Consider the following 14,839-nt stretch of genomic DNA (forward strand, 5'->3'; position numbering starts at 1 on the left):
ACAGCTGTCACTACATTTAAGTGCTGTTGATTTTCATGGATCACATCGTGAACCTGAATAACATTTGACATGGTAAGACCATAGACAATTAGCATCTTCTGAATAACATTTGACATGGTAAGACCATAGACCAGGGGTGTCAAACTCATTTCGCATCGTGGGCCACATACGGCCTAGGGAGATGTCAAGTGGGCCGGACCATTAAAATTATACCATACTCTGCTATAAATAACCAAAATATCATGTCTTTCCTTTGTTTTGGTGTAAAGAAGCACAAGAACATTAGGAAAATATTGAAATTTAATGAACTATCCTTTTACAAAACATTTCATGAAACACCTCATATTTCCTTAGACAAATGTGCAATTTACTTTATCATTCACAAATATGCATTGCAACTGATCCCACTGATTGTACAAAGGCACAAAACTTTAATTGTACTGAAAAATAGTAATGCACTTTAAAATGAGACTTTTAAAGAAAGGAATTTTAAACCACTTACACATACGCATATAAAATCTAAATGTATTTCGCTAGCAATTAGGTAGCTGGCTTTTACCACTGCTTCACTGACTTCTCGGCTCTGGATGAAAGTTGACTGCTGTTTCCTCAGACCCGCCAGCAATTCGTTAATCTTATCTCTTCTCAGTTGTCCTTGCAAGCCGTCATATTTTTCGCTGTGATGAGTCTCGTAGTGGCGTCGAATATTATATTCCTTCAATACAAACTTGTTGCAAACACACCAAGCACAAAGGTTTTCCGTGCATCTCTGTAAATAAATAGGACGTGGTCCATTTTTCTTTGAAAATTCTACACTCCTTATCTACTTTTCTCCGTTTGATAACGACATTTTGGCTAATGAGGGTGTAGCGGAGAGGTAGAGACCAAGGTATTAACAACGTCGTAACAAGCAGCAGATGGCGCATTGATACCGTCTGCTGTTTTCAGTCTGTCTCAGTGATGCGGCTTGTCTTCTACTCTGATGGAAAGAGTGCGCCCCTTAGCGGATAATCCATGAATTGCAGCGAATTAAAAATATTAATTCCATGTCTTTTATGCATTTTTTCCACTTTCAAATTATCCTGCGGGCCTGATCGAACCTCCTTGGGGGCGGTTCGGCCCGCGGGCCGTATGTTTGACACCCCTGCCATAGACAATTAGCATCTTCTGAATAACATTTGACATGGTAAGACCATAGACAATTAGCATCTTCTTATTGACCTGAAGCTCTAATAGGGCTCAGCTTCTTACAGACCAGTCACTGGGTTCATGAGACATTGGATTGGTTGTTTGAATTATCATACAGTTTGCTAGAATGAAGACATAAAACAGAAATGTATGTCTCCAAATAAATAAATACAGTTAATCAATACACATAGGCAATTTGAACTTTAATACAAAGAAACTCAAGCATATAAAGCCCTAAACACCATTTATATATTAATGAGTACATTTGGATACATATTTTGAACAGAAATCCAACCGTTACAAAGTGAGCTAGTGAGACATTTCCTTCCTCATTTACATTTTGTGGCGCAGACACTCGTGATTTACTTAGTTGTGAACTTCTTTTTAGCCTCGCTCCACCAACCAAAATCCTGTCTTCTACAGTGATATCTCAATTTGTATCAAGGCTCTGTCCTTCCATTGAAAATGTGTTACTTCTTGCAACGCCTCACCGCGCGACTCCTTTCCCCCGTGTGACCTACTTGTATGTATGTACTGACATGCACGTGTAACTGATAAATGTAAGAACATAGTGTGTGTGGTCCTCTATGTAAATTGTAAAGTATTTTTTGTTATGTGTAAGACCCCTTTAAGATCAGCTGTTGTTGGCTAATGTGGATCCTAATCAATCAAATCCCATTCCATCGTTGCAAGTGTTAACGAAGTCTAACGTAGTTGTGCCATCTTCTTATGTTCAGTAAGTTACCTTCTTTGGGGTCAAAGCTTAGCCTTCTTTTCAATGTCTTGTTCATTATGATCATAATGTAATGTACTTACATAAATAGGTATCTGTTAGTCTTTTTCTTTCCTTAAATCTGTATTTTAGCATCGCTGATGAAGCTCTTCAGAAAATCATTCTGCCAACTTCAAACAACACCTGAAGAAACCAAACCAAAAGATTAGCGAGAGGATATAAAACATTTCATGATAAGGCTACATTTTGTTCTTTATAATGCGAGAAACAATATAATCTTAAATCATAACCATCATCATCACCAGAACATAAACCATGTAGTTAGAGGTTTGTGCGCGTTAGGGTTTCTGACCTCGATAGTGATGAGGATGACGATCATCCACTCCAGCCTCAAGCTGTGCTTCTCACTCAAGTGGTTCCTCATTAGGTCTGTCAGCTCAGTGCAGTGCTGCAGTTTCTCATTCACTACCTGAAAAACAATAGGACAACAGGCCCCACTGCTGCACATGGATTTCAATGCCACTATCATTTCTTGCATAATGACAAGCATTTTTTAAGGTTTGCTGCCTATGACTAAAGTGGACTATATCACAGAATAAACAACATATCTACATTTACAAGTAATACTGCATCTGCTTCCAAATCAAATATTATCAAATATGATCCATAAACTCATACTAATGATGAACAAGACACAGACCATATGTAAAATATATGCACCCATGACAGTAAATCGCTTTGGATAAAAGAATCTGGTAAATTACATATAATTATTATTATATTGTAGCCCCCCCCTACCTTGACCCGGCGGTTGATGTTGAGGAACTGACACGTCTTGTCATAGAGCATCTCCAGGTTCTCTCTGTCCCAGTAGAAGTCTGGCGTGATCAGCAGGTCAGAGCTCAGGTTGATACAGTGTCTGGAACAACATAACAACAGGTCAGAGCTCAGGTTGATACAGTGTCTGGAACAACATAACAGCAGGTCAGAGCTCAGGTTGATACAGTGTCTGGAACAACATAACAACAGGTCAGAGCTCAGGTTGATACAGTGTCTGGAACAACATAACAGCAGGTCAGAGCTCAGGTTGATACAGTGTCTGGAACAACATAACAGCAGGTCAGAGCTCAGGTTGATACAGTGTCTGGAACAACATAACAACAGGTCAGAGCTCAGGTTGATACAGTGTCTGGAACAACATAACAGCAGGTCAGAGCTCAGGTTGATACAGTGTCTGGAACAACATAACAGCAGGTCAGAGCTCAGGTTGATACAGTGTCTGGAACAACGTAACAGCAGGTCAGAGCTCAGGTTGATACAGTGTCTGGAACAACATAACAGCAGGTCAGAGCTCAGGTTGATACAGTGTCTGGAACAACATAACAGCAGGTCAGAGCTCAGGTTGATACAGTGTCTGGAACAACATCAAGCAGCAGGTCAACAACATAGCTCAGAGCTTGATACAGTGTCTGGAACAACATAACAACAGGTCAGAGCTCAGGTTGATACAGTGTCTGGAACAACATAACAGCAGGTCAGAGCTCAGGTTGATACAGTGTCTGGAACAACATAACAGCAGGTCAGAGCTCAGGTTGATACAGTGTCTGGAACAACATAACAGCAGGTCAGAGCTCAGGTTGATACAGTGTCTGGAACAACATAACAGCAGGTCAGAGCTCAGGTTGATACAGTGTCTGGAACAACATAACAGCAGGTCAGAGCTCAGGTTGATACAGTGTCTGGAACAACATAACAGCAGGTCAGAGCTCAGGTTGATACAGTGTCTGGAACAACATAACAGCAGGTCAGAGCTCAGGTTGATACAGTGTCTGGAACAACATAACAGCAGGTCAGAGCTCAGGTTGATACAGTGTCTGGAACAACATAACAGCAGGTCAGAGCTCAGGTTGATACAGTGTCTGGAACAACATAACAGCAGGTCAGAGCTCAGGTTGATACAGTGTCTGGAACAACATAACAGCAGGTCAGAGCTCAGGTTGATACAGTGTCTGGAACAACATAACAGCAGGTCAGAGCTCAGGTTGATACAGTGTCTGGAACAACATAACAGCAGGTCAGAGCTCAGGTTGATACAGTGTCTGGAACAACATAACAGCAGGTCAGAGCTCAGGTTGATACAGTGTCTGGAACAACATAACAGCAGGTCAGAGCTCAGGTTGATACAGTGTCTGGAACAACATAACAGCAGGTCAGAGCTCAGGTTGATACAGTGTCTGGAACAACATAACAGCAGGTCAGAGCTCAGGTCAGAGCTGGTTGATACAGTGTCTGGAACAACATAACAACAGGTCAGAGCTCAGGTTGATACAGTGTCTGGAACAACATAACAGCAGGTCAGAGCTCAGGTTGATACAGTGTCTGGAACAACATAACAACAGGTCAGAGCTCAGGTTGATACAGTGTCTGGAACAACATAACAGCAGGTCAGAGCTCAGGTTGGTACAGTGTCTGGAACAACATAACAGCAGATCAGAGCTCAACAACATAACAACAGGTTGATACAGTGTCTGGAACAACATAACAGGTCAGGTCAGGTTGATACAGCTGGAACAACATAACAACAGGTCAGAGCTCAGGTTGATACAGTGTCTGGAACAACATAACAACAGGAGCTCAGGTTGAGCTGGAACAGGTCAGAGCTGATACAGTGTCTGGAACAACATAACAGCAGGTCAGAGCTCAGGTTGATACAGTGTCTGGAACAACATAACAGCAGGTCAGAGCTCAGGTTGATACAGTGTCTGGAACAACATAACAACAGGTCAGAGCTCAGGTTGATACAGTGTCTGGAACAACATAACAGCAGGTCAGAGCTCAGGTTGATACAGTGTCTGGAACAACATAACAGCAGGTCAGAGCTCAGGTTGATACAGTGTCTGGAACAACATAACAGCAGGTCAGAGCTCAGGTTGATACAGTGTCTGGAACAACATAACAGCAGGTCAGAGCTCAGGTTGATACAGTGTCTGGAACAACATAACAGCAGGTCAGAGCTCAGGTTGATACAGTGTCTGGAACAACATAACAACAGGTCAGAGCTCAGGTTGATACAGTGTCTGGAACAACATAACAGCAGGTCAGAGCTCAGGTTGATACAGTGTCTGGAACAACATAACAGCAGGTCAGAGCTCAGGTTGATACAGTGTCTGGAACAACATAACAACAGGTCAGAGCTCAGGTTGATACAGTGTCTGGAACAACATAACAGCAGGTCAGAGCTCAGGTTGATACAGTGTCTGGAACAACATAACAGCAGGTCAGAGCTCAGGTTGATACAGTGTCTGGAACAACATAACAACAGGTCAGAGCTCAGGTTGATACAGTGTCTGGAACAACATAACAGCAGGTCAGAGCTCAGGTTGATACAGTGTAAAATGTAATACAACTCAGTTTGTTCAAATGTTTTATATAACAAGGGTTCGGGCTGAACCCAAATATTCGACTGGTTGATAGGCTGTTGGTCGACCGATATATTTATTTTTAGTCGAGCAGTAGCAAATAAATAAACACACAGTTTGGACACACCTTTATTTTTACTATTTTCTACATTATAGAATAATAGTGAAGACATCAACACTATGAAATAACACATATGGAATCATGTAGTACCCAAAAAAAGTGTTTTATATTTTATATTTGAGATTCTTCAAAGTAGCCACCCTTTGCCTTGATAGCTTTGCACACTCTTCAACCAGCTTCACGAGGAATGCTTTTCCAACAGTCTTGAAGGTGTTCCCACATATGCGGAGCCCTTGTTGGCTGCTTTTCCTTCACTCTGCAGTCCAACTCATCCCAAACCATCTCAATTGGGTTGAGGTTGGGTGATTGTGAAGGCCAGGTCATCTGATGCAGCACTCCATTATTCTCCTTCATGGTCAAATAGCCCTTACACAGCCTGGAGGTGTGTTTTGGGTCATTCTCCTGTTGAAAAATAAATGATAGTCCCACTAAGCGCAATCCAGATGGGATGGCATATCGGTGTGGTAGCATGCTGGTTAAGTGTGCCTTGAATTCTAAATAAAATCACTGACAATTTCACCAGCAATGCACCCCCACACCTCCTCCATGCTTCACGGTGGGAACCACATATGCTGAGATCATCCTACTCCATTAGTAGTTGTTTCTTTGCAGGAATTCGACCATGAAGGCCTGATTCACACAGTCTCCTCTGAACAGTTGATGTTGAGATTTGTCTGTTACTTGAACTCTGTGAAGCATTTATTTGGGCTGCAATCTGAGGCAGTTAATTGGTGACTTCTGAGGCTGGTAACTCTAACTTATCCTCTGCAGCAGAGGTAACACTGGGTCTTCCTTTCCTGTGGTGGTCCTCATGAGAGCCAGTTTCATCATAGAGCATGATGGTTTTTGAGACTACAATTGAAGAAACATTCAAAGTTCTTGAAATGTTCCACATTGACTGACCTCCATGTCTTAAAGTAATGGTAGACTGTCATTTCTCTTTGCTTATTTGAGCTGCTCTTGCCATAATATGGACTTGATATTTTACCAAATTGGGCTCTTCTGTATACCACCCCTATCTTGCCACAACACAACTGATTGGCTGAAAACACATTAAGGCACACCCGTTAATTGAAATGCATTCCAGGTGACCACCTCATGATGCTGGTTGAGAGAATACCAAGAGTGTGCAAAGCTGTCATCAAGGCAAAGGGTGGCTACTTTGAAGAATCTCAAATATAAAATAAATGTTGATTTGTTTAACACTTTTTTTGGTTACTACATGATTCCATGTGTCATTTCATAGTTGATGTCTTCACTATTATTCTACAATATAGAAAATAGTAAAAATAAAGTAAAAACCTGGAATAAGTAGGTGTGTCCAAACTTTTGACTGGTACATTATCTATCTTTTTTTTATGGCACATGAGACACCGGTCTTATTTGCTAATCCATTGCGGAGGCTGAGACGAACCCATTGCGGAGGCTGAGACTAATCCATCGCGGAGGCTGAGACTAATCCATCGTGGAGGCTGAGACTAATCCATCGTGGAGGCTGAGACTAATCCATCGTGGAGGCCGAGACTAATCCATCGTGGAGGCTGAGACTAATCCATCGTGGAGGCCGAGACTAATCCATCGAGGAGGTTGAGACTAATCCATCGGGAGGCTGAGACTAATCCATCGAGGAGGTTGAGACTAATCCATCGCGGAGGCTGAGACTAATCCATCGAGGAGGCTGAGACTAATCCATTGCGGAGGCTGAGACTAATCCATTGCGGAGGCTGAGACTAATCCATTGCGGAGGCTGAGACTAATCCATTGCGGAGGCTGAGACTAATCCATTGAGGAGGCTGAGATTAATCCATTGCGGAGGCTGAGACGAACCCATTGCGGAGGCTGAGACTAATCCATCGCGGAGGCTGAGACTAATCCATCGTGGAGGCTGAGACTAATCCATCGTGGAGGCTGAGACTAATCCATCGTGGAGGCTGAGACTAATCCATCGTGGAGGCTGAGACTAATCCATCGCGGAGGCTGAGACTAATCCATCGCGGAGGCTGAGACTAATCCATCGTGGAGGCTGAGACTAATCCATCGTGGAGGCTGAGACTAATCCATCGCGGAGGCTGAGACTAATCCATCGTGGAGGCTGAGACTAATCCATCGTGGAGGCTGAGACTAATCCATCGAGAGGCTGAGACTAATCCATTGCAGAGGCTGAGACTAATCCATCGAGGAGGTGAGACTAATCCATTGCGGAGGCTGAGACTAATCCATCGAGGAGGCTGAGACTAATCCATTGCGGAGGCTGAGACTAATCCATTGCGGAGGCTGAGACTAATCCATTGCGGAGGCTGAGACTAATCCATCGAGGAGGCTGAGACTAATCCATTGCGGAGGCTGAGACTAATCCATCGAGGAGGCTGAGACTAATCCATTGCGGAGGCTGAGACTAATCCATTGCGGAGGCTGAGACTAATCCATTGCGGAGGCTGAGACTAATCCATTGCGGAGGCTGAGACTAATCCATCGAGGAGGCTGAGACTAACCCATCGCGGAGGCTGAGACTAACCCATTGCGGAGGCTGAGACTAATCCATTGCGGAGGCTGAGACTAATCCATTGCGGAGGCTGAGACTAATCCATCGCGGAGGCTGAGACTAATCCATCGAGGAGGTTGAGACTAATCCATTGCGGAGGCTGAGACTAATCCATCGAGGAGGTTGAGACTAATCCATCGCGGAGGCTGAGACTAATCCATCGGAGGCTGAGACTAATCCATTGCGGAGGCTGAGACTAATCCATCGCGGAGGCTGAGACTAATCCATCGAGGAGGCTGAGACTAATCCATTGAGGAGGTTGAGACTAATCCATTGAGGAGGTTGAGACTAATCCATTGCGGAGGCTGAGACTAATCCATTGCAGAGGCTGAGACTAATCCATTGAGGAGGTTGAGACTAATCCATTGAGGAGGTTGAGACTAATCCATTGCGGAGGCTGCAAGAATGGCACAGACCAAGAAAAAGGGGAGTGTGGCTGCAAGATGCACGTCTCTCTGCAGAATGCGCTCTCTCCTGCCAATTTGTGCACATTCATTGTTTCATAACTTCAATTGTGTGAATTGTTTGCGTTTGATTGTTAGCGTCTATCAATTCCCCATGACATATATCACCAGTAGTACATGTACTGTTATCTACAATGTTTGTCAGCTTACGGTAGGTAATGTCTGTTAATACATGTTATTATTCCAGTCTTTTACCGTTCTCATTGTCGGAGTGAGTGGACACATAGGTTTGCAGAGCACACAACCTATGCTACACTTGTGAGAAACAAGTTTTGGTTCATTTTATTCCATTTAGGAGATTGTCAATTTAGTCATTGTCTTTTGTTTGGAGGGCTCCTGTCAATATTGAGTAACCTGATTACGCATAAAAGTAGGCCTATAGGCTACCTGGCCTGCTCACAAATGTAGGCATATAAATGTGCCCATTTGGGCATCTCAGTATTTCTGATTGGTTTAAAGCACCACCCCTAATGAGCTGCGGAGCTTCTCAAAGTCATGTTTTTCCCACCTCAAACAGCAAGCTAACAAAGTCTGTTTTTACATTAATTGAGAATGACAAGGCAATTTTTACATAGTTGGCAATATAAGTTACTTTTAGGTTTGTATCATTTTACGCTGGGATAGAATTTTGATTAACCACATGACAATGATTTTGAGAAACAAAGACTTATTATAAATTAAATTAAACTGTTCCACGAAAATGTGCATATGAAAACCATAACTGGCACGCAGATCAGTAGAAATGGCAAGATAAATTGGCATTCCACATGAAAAAGTTTGCAGACTCCACATGTAGCCTATTACTGACATCTTCAGGAGAGTAGTGGCAGAATCTGCGAAAGCCAGTAGGAGCGGGAGGAGGATAGTCGGGACAGGTTAAGGTTTTTATCTTCTGGTCATCTTGATCTCTGGCTCCCTCTTGAGCAATTTCTGTCTTACTTCATTAAACAGTGAGCTTAAAGCATCAGACAAGCTCAATGTATACATAATTGATTTCATTAAAACACAGTGTCTATATATGGAGAAAAAAAACACGTTTTAAAATGTTTACCAATTGATTGGAACAGACGGCTTTCGGTCGACCAAGATTCGTTTTAGTCCAGGACAGCCCTAAATAAGAGTCACAGCTTTAAATTGACTTTACCTCAGAGAAAAGAGTTCTCCGATCTTCTGCATAACCTCTGCTCTGGACAGCTTTATTTTATTTCCAGATTTCAGCACCTGAATGGGAAGTGCATATAATCTAGTCAGTTGGGAGGAACCTCTGGCAAATGATTTTTACAGCGACAAACAATTTGTAATGATAATTTTACGTGATTCTCTACTCAAGATTTGAGATTATTGTTTCTCAAGTGCAGAGATCCAAACTGTACACAGATTATTGTTAACCTACCTCTGGAATTGACTGAATCGACTCCACAAAGTCATCCAAAGCCACCTCCCATATGGCCAGTTTCACTGAAACAAAACCCAGACAGACGGGAGAGCAGTATCAGACTGTAAGGATAAATCACCACAGTAGTGTATATACACCTGGACCGTTTAACAGTAATGCTATTTTTCATACATTAACAAAAAACAGTAACATGAAAAAGGTTCCAGCTAACCTGACAAAGAAAGGGCATTTGAAAATGCAAATTTATCCAGCACGGCCTCGTCAGGATCTATTTCACTGTTCAGCAGGAAGTTACCACGTTGTAGCTTTGAGTTTCCCCTGGGTTGAACAAAAGACACTGATCACTAAAGACAACAATTGACAACAAATTGTGCCCTATCCCAGGAGAGTAATAAAATTGTTATCATCCAAATGAAAACTAAATAAACGATAAATGTTAAAGACATATCATATCAAGTCATTTATTTTTCAGAAATCTACAATTACATTTTACTGTAATCCATATAACATGATTGAAACTGCAATAATTGATCTGTAACGACCAACCATATCAGGTGACGTACTCTCCAATAGTGTAGTTGATCTCTTCATTTTCCCAGTGGACCAGAGCTACCTCGTAGGGATGAATTTCATGCCGCTCCAAGAGCCTCATCACTTTCTTCATCTGAAAAACAAAGCAGTTCAATAGCAAGAAATGTCATTATTGATCTGTAACTGACAATATCTGCAGCTCCCTCTACAAATCACCTGCTAACATGCTGACCACACCGCTGGCGTTGCAAAATAAATGTACACATACATGTTATTCAATCATTGCGCACACACTGCTCGCAAGCGTCTGCGCGGCCAGGCGCTTGGTTCTATTTGTGACGCTCAAAGCGCTCCAAGTCCTGCCTCTCCCATCTCCTCATTGGTTTTTATGAGCATATACCCATATGGGTGATTGAAAGGTGAACTGACGTCCGCACTCAGTTCATCTTTTGTGGTAATGCACCATAAAGTTGGTTGCCAACTATCAAATAAAGTCCAAAGAAGAAAAAGAAGCCTGAAGGAAGGAGGAGAGATGACGAGAAATTAAATTTGGTTTACCGTTTTATCTGTGGATTAATTGTCGGAGTAGAGGAGCTTGTGCATTTCAGCTCAAATAACAACCCAATGTGTATATCCCTGGACAAATTAGCTAGCAACAGCAAGCTAGCTAACTAAATTGCCAGAAATGTTTATTGCTTTTTGACCAAATTAAAATAATTGGTTCAGAGTTTTTGATATTTCAACCTGTGTGTCCTGATCGTGTCTGGTGTGGGTGAACAAAATCAACTTTTGCCCATGCGGTTTGGTCAGCATGTTAGACTACCTGGTTCAAGAGAACCACAACTTCCCTTAGTGATTTTTAAGCGAGTGTAATGTGATCTTTTTTTTGTTATTATCAGAACTATAATTACTATTGTGACTTCTTATGTGCAATAGGATCAGAATTCTTCTTACGGTTTTCTCTTCAACATTCCAAAAGACCACTGATCCCTCCCTAGAAGTAAAAATGTCTTAATTAATTCACACTCAAGACATAACAATAAGCTGTGTAAAAGACAGACATAACAATAAGCTGTGTAAAAGACAGACATAACAATAAGCTGTGTAAAAGACAGACATAACAATAAGCTGTGTAAAAGACATCACAATAAGCTGTGTAAAAGACATCACAATAAGCTGTGTAAAAGACATCACAATAAGCTGTGTAAAAGACATCACAATAAGCTGTGTAAAAGACATCACAATAAGCTGTGTAAAAGACATCACAATAAGCTGTGTAAAAGACATCACAATAAGCTGTGTAAAAGACATCACAATAAGCTGTGTAAAAGACATCACAATAAGCTGTGTAAAAGACATCACAATAAGCTGTGTAAAAGACATAACAATAAGCTGTGTAAAAGACATAACAATAAGCTGTGTAAAAGACATCACAATAAGCTGAGTAAAAGACATCACAATAAGCTGTGTAAAAGACATCACAATAAGCTGTGTAAAAGACATAACAATAAGCTGTGTAAAAGACAAAACAATAAGCTGAGTAAAAGACATCACAATAAGCTGTGTAAAAGACACAAAGACATAACAATAAGCTGTGTAAAAGACACAAAGACATCACAATAAGCTGTGTAAAAGACAAAGACATAACAATAAGCTGTGTAAAAGACACAAAGACATAACAATAAGCTGTGTAAAAGACATAACAATAACATACAGAGAAAAAAAGAGGACATACCTGAAGAAGAACATTGTTGCATTATCACTGGGTTTTTGGGCATTGTCAGTGCATATTACGAGTGCATTTGAGGCATCTGAAATTAAAATATATTATAATCAAAATGTGTCTTTTGTTACATTGCACAGCCATGAAAAGAGTAAGCAATTAGCCTACAGTATCCATGAAGTAAAGTAAAAAGGTGTTGGCCTACCTCTTGGTAAATCTACTTCGTAGAAGCCATGGGCTATGAGGTCATGGCAGAGTGTTGGCAGATGGTACTGGTCTGCTGTTGCATAGGCAATGCACTGCATCATATCCTATGGGGTCAGATAGAACATTGATTTAAACATTGTTAATGACATTTTAACCCCACATTATCAAGAATCAGAATTGGGTGATATCAGATGTTAAGATAGGGCTCAAGTCTATATGCTCTGACGTGTGTGGGTCTGTACTGTCCCTGTATGTACCTCATACAATTTCCTCACTAGGCATCAATAAAATCTATTCCATTCACACGTCCATTCAGCCCACCATCCATCCATCCATTCATTCGTTAATTTATTAAGCATCTCCCAGTCCCCTAATCTGATTGATGGACGGACGGCTTCACCTTGTCCTCCTTTGGGGTCGGCTGATTGGTTCTGGATGGTTGTTTGGTCCTGGGGCCTTTAGGAATTTTTTTCCCACTTCCAAGCACGGTCACTGGTTTCATCACTGATTTAACAGGAACTGTTGAATAAAACCTTCTCTGTATACTGAAACTCCAGTGTCTGGTGGAGGTGGGCTGACCAGGGACAGCTGATAGTGACTGAACACAGGTTTTAAAATGTTGTGCCGCATATAAAACATCTCGTCTGACAGTCCAGCCATGGTGTTGGACGTGTGTGCTTGAGTGACACGTCCTATGATGACCAGAGCCTGTGTGGGTCCAGGGAGCTAGTAGAGTTCTAGATGGTACATGCGGCTTGATAGGGTCTGACAGATTGACAGAGGTGGACCTATAGGCACATGTCCTACTCCCCAAAGGCTTCTGGGTCCTCAGTCGGCACAACAGTGTCCAGAACATGTTATGGATTGGACTATACACAGGAATGCGAAGAGATGAGAAAACATAAGCATACTGTATTGACTAGCTAAATCATGGAACCAACATATCTATGAGGTTTATTCTACTCAAGAGGAACCAATTTGAATACTTTCACACAAAGAAATGCATAATGGACTGTACATTACTAGCGTTTTAGCTATGTGCATGCATTTCTTGTATCAGGGCAATTGACCTTGGTTGAATGGAAATGCATGCAATAGCTAAGTAGCTAGCCAGATTACAATAAAGGTTCCCGGACATTATGGTCATTGGTTACTAGAATGTAGCTGTTCCTGATGGTCACAATAAAGCACGAGGCATGTATGCCACATCAACCCGTCCATGAACAAAGGCTCGTGCACAAGCACTTGCAAGGTAGCTAGTTAGCTTCAAATCAATGAGAGTTATAGCTAGCTAGCTTAAAGAAAATAACTCACCAAATCAGGCTACTAAAACAAGAAGATGCTTGTCATGTTAAAATAACTACAGTATCTGCGTTGAGTCACATCTAACTCGGTGTGAAACATGTGCATTAGATGGTCATGACAGTTTGAATGCAGCCTTGTTGTGCATAAAGTTTAATTTGAACAGCTACTGCATTTCCTGGTTGCGGTGACGCAAATTTGCGTCATCCTCGACTAGAGGATTTTGAACAACAGCACTCCCTGTGGTGAAAGGAGAGACAACGTTTTCTGTTGCCTGGAAACTCCTGGAAACCGCACTGTATCGCAAGCACTTGGTTGAAACCATCAACCAAGAACTCCCCCCTATACAGTTGAAGTCGGAGGTTTACATACACGTAGGTTGGAGTCATTAAAACGAGTTTTTCAACCACTCCACAAATGTCTTATTAACAAACTATAGTTTTGGCAAGTTGGTTAGGACATCCACTTTGTGTATGACACAAGTAATTTTTCCAACAATTGTTCACAGACAGATTATTTCACTTATGATTAACTGTATCACAATTCCAGTGGGTCAGAAGCTTACATACACTAAGTTGACTGTGCATTTAAACAGCTTGGAAAATTCCAAAAAGTTATGTCGTGATGTTTAGAAGCTTTGGATAGGCTAATTGACATAATTTGAGTCAATTGGAGGTGTACCTGTGGATGTATTTCAAGGCCTACCTTCAAACTCAGTGCCTCTTTGCTTGACATCATGGGAAAATCAAAAGAAATCAGTCAAGACCTCAGAAAAAATATTGTAGACCTCCACATGTCTGGTTCATCCTTGGGAGGAATTTCCAAATGCCTGAAGATACTACGTTCATCTGTATCAATCAATCAAATGTATGTCACAAAGTGCTGTATGGAAACCCAGCCTAAAACCCCAAACAGCAAGCAATACAGGTGTGAAAAACTCCCTAGAAAGGCCAGAACCTAGGAAGAAACCTAGAGAGGAACCAGGCTATGAGGGGTGGCCAGTCCTCTTCTGGCTGTGCTGGGTGGAGATTATAACAGAACATGGCCACATTTTTTAAATGTTCATAGATGACCAGCAGGATCAAAAAATAATAATCACAGTGGTTGTCGAGGGTGCAGCAAGTCAGCACCTCAAGACTAAATGTCAGTTGGCTTTTCATAGCCGATCCTTCAGAGTATCTCTACCGCTCCTGCTGTCGCTAGAGAGTGGAAA

General features: G+C 41.7%; 1 protein-coding gene and 1 long non-coding RNA gene across 15 annotated transcripts; one reads left to right on the forward strand and one right to left on the reverse strand.

Annotated features, from left to right (window-relative positions):
- Positions 1-1,153: 1,153 nt before the first annotated feature.
- rmnd1 (required for meiotic nuclear division 1 homolog) lies at positions 1,154-13,820 on the reverse strand. Of its 2 annotated transcripts, none has more exons than XM_035751819.2 (12): positions 13,639-13,819; positions 12,725-13,193; positions 12,323-12,428; positions 12,130-12,205; positions 11,349-11,388; positions 10,427-10,527; positions 10,075-10,181; positions 9,861-9,925; positions 9,612-9,688; positions 2,720-2,840; positions 2,274-2,390; positions 1,154-2,104 (listed from the first exon to the last, which is right to left on the reverse strand). In XM_035751819.2, the coding sequence occupies exons 2-12, from the start codon at positions 13,178-13,180 to the stop codon at positions 2,072-2,074; spliced, it is 1,299 nt and encodes a 432-aa protein (XP_035607712.1). In that variant the 5' UTR covers positions 13,181-13,193; positions 13,639-13,819; the 3' UTR covers positions 1,154-2,071. The 2 variants fall into 2 exon arrangements, 1 of the variants encoding a protein (XP_035607712.1); XR_008092611.1 differs by having other exon boundaries at positions 2,072-2,104; positions 2,274-2,418; positions 13,639-13,820.
- LOC127915867 (uncharacterized) lies at positions 2,833-7,036 on the forward strand. 13 transcript variants are annotated; one of them, XR_008092619.1, is made up of 7 exons: positions 2,869-2,950; positions 2,996-3,175; positions 4,231-4,365; positions 4,614-4,703; positions 4,884-4,973; positions 5,019-5,108; positions 5,154-7,036. It is a non-coding gene; the product is annotated as an uncharacterized LOC127915867 (long non-coding RNA). The 13 variants fall into 13 exon arrangements; XR_008092616.1 differs by having other exon boundaries at positions 2,833-2,950; positions 3,041-3,175; positions 4,884-5,108; XR_008092612.1 differs by having other exon boundaries at positions 4,884-5,108.
- Positions 13,821-14,839: the final 1,019 nt, after the last annotated feature.

The sequence above is a fragment of the Oncorhynchus keta genome, chromosome 35 (genome assembly GCF_023373465.1).
Source record: "Oncorhynchus keta strain PuntledgeMale-10-30-2019 chromosome 35, Oket_V2, whole genome shotgun sequence".
In the NCBI taxonomy this organism is placed as follows: Eukaryota; Metazoa; Chordata; class Actinopteri; order Salmoniformes; family Salmonidae; genus Oncorhynchus; species Oncorhynchus keta.

What these genes read in the sequence shown, in the direction of transcription:
- rmnd1 (XM_035751819.2), bottom strand. Translation starts at nt 13,180, where the DNA reads ATGTTCTGGACACTGTTGTGCCGACTGAGGACCCAGAAGCCTTTGGGG. An exon ending in CGAAGTAGATTTACCAAGAG is followed by an intron (nt 12,206 to 12,322) that starts GTAGGCCAACAC and finishes TTTTAATTTCAG; the next exon opens with ATGCCTCAAATGCACTCGTA. An exon ending in CGATTCAGTCAATTCCAGAG is followed by an intron (nt 9,689 to 9,860) that starts GTAGGTTAACAA and finishes CTTCCCATTCAG; the next exon opens with GTGCTGAAATCTGGAAATAA.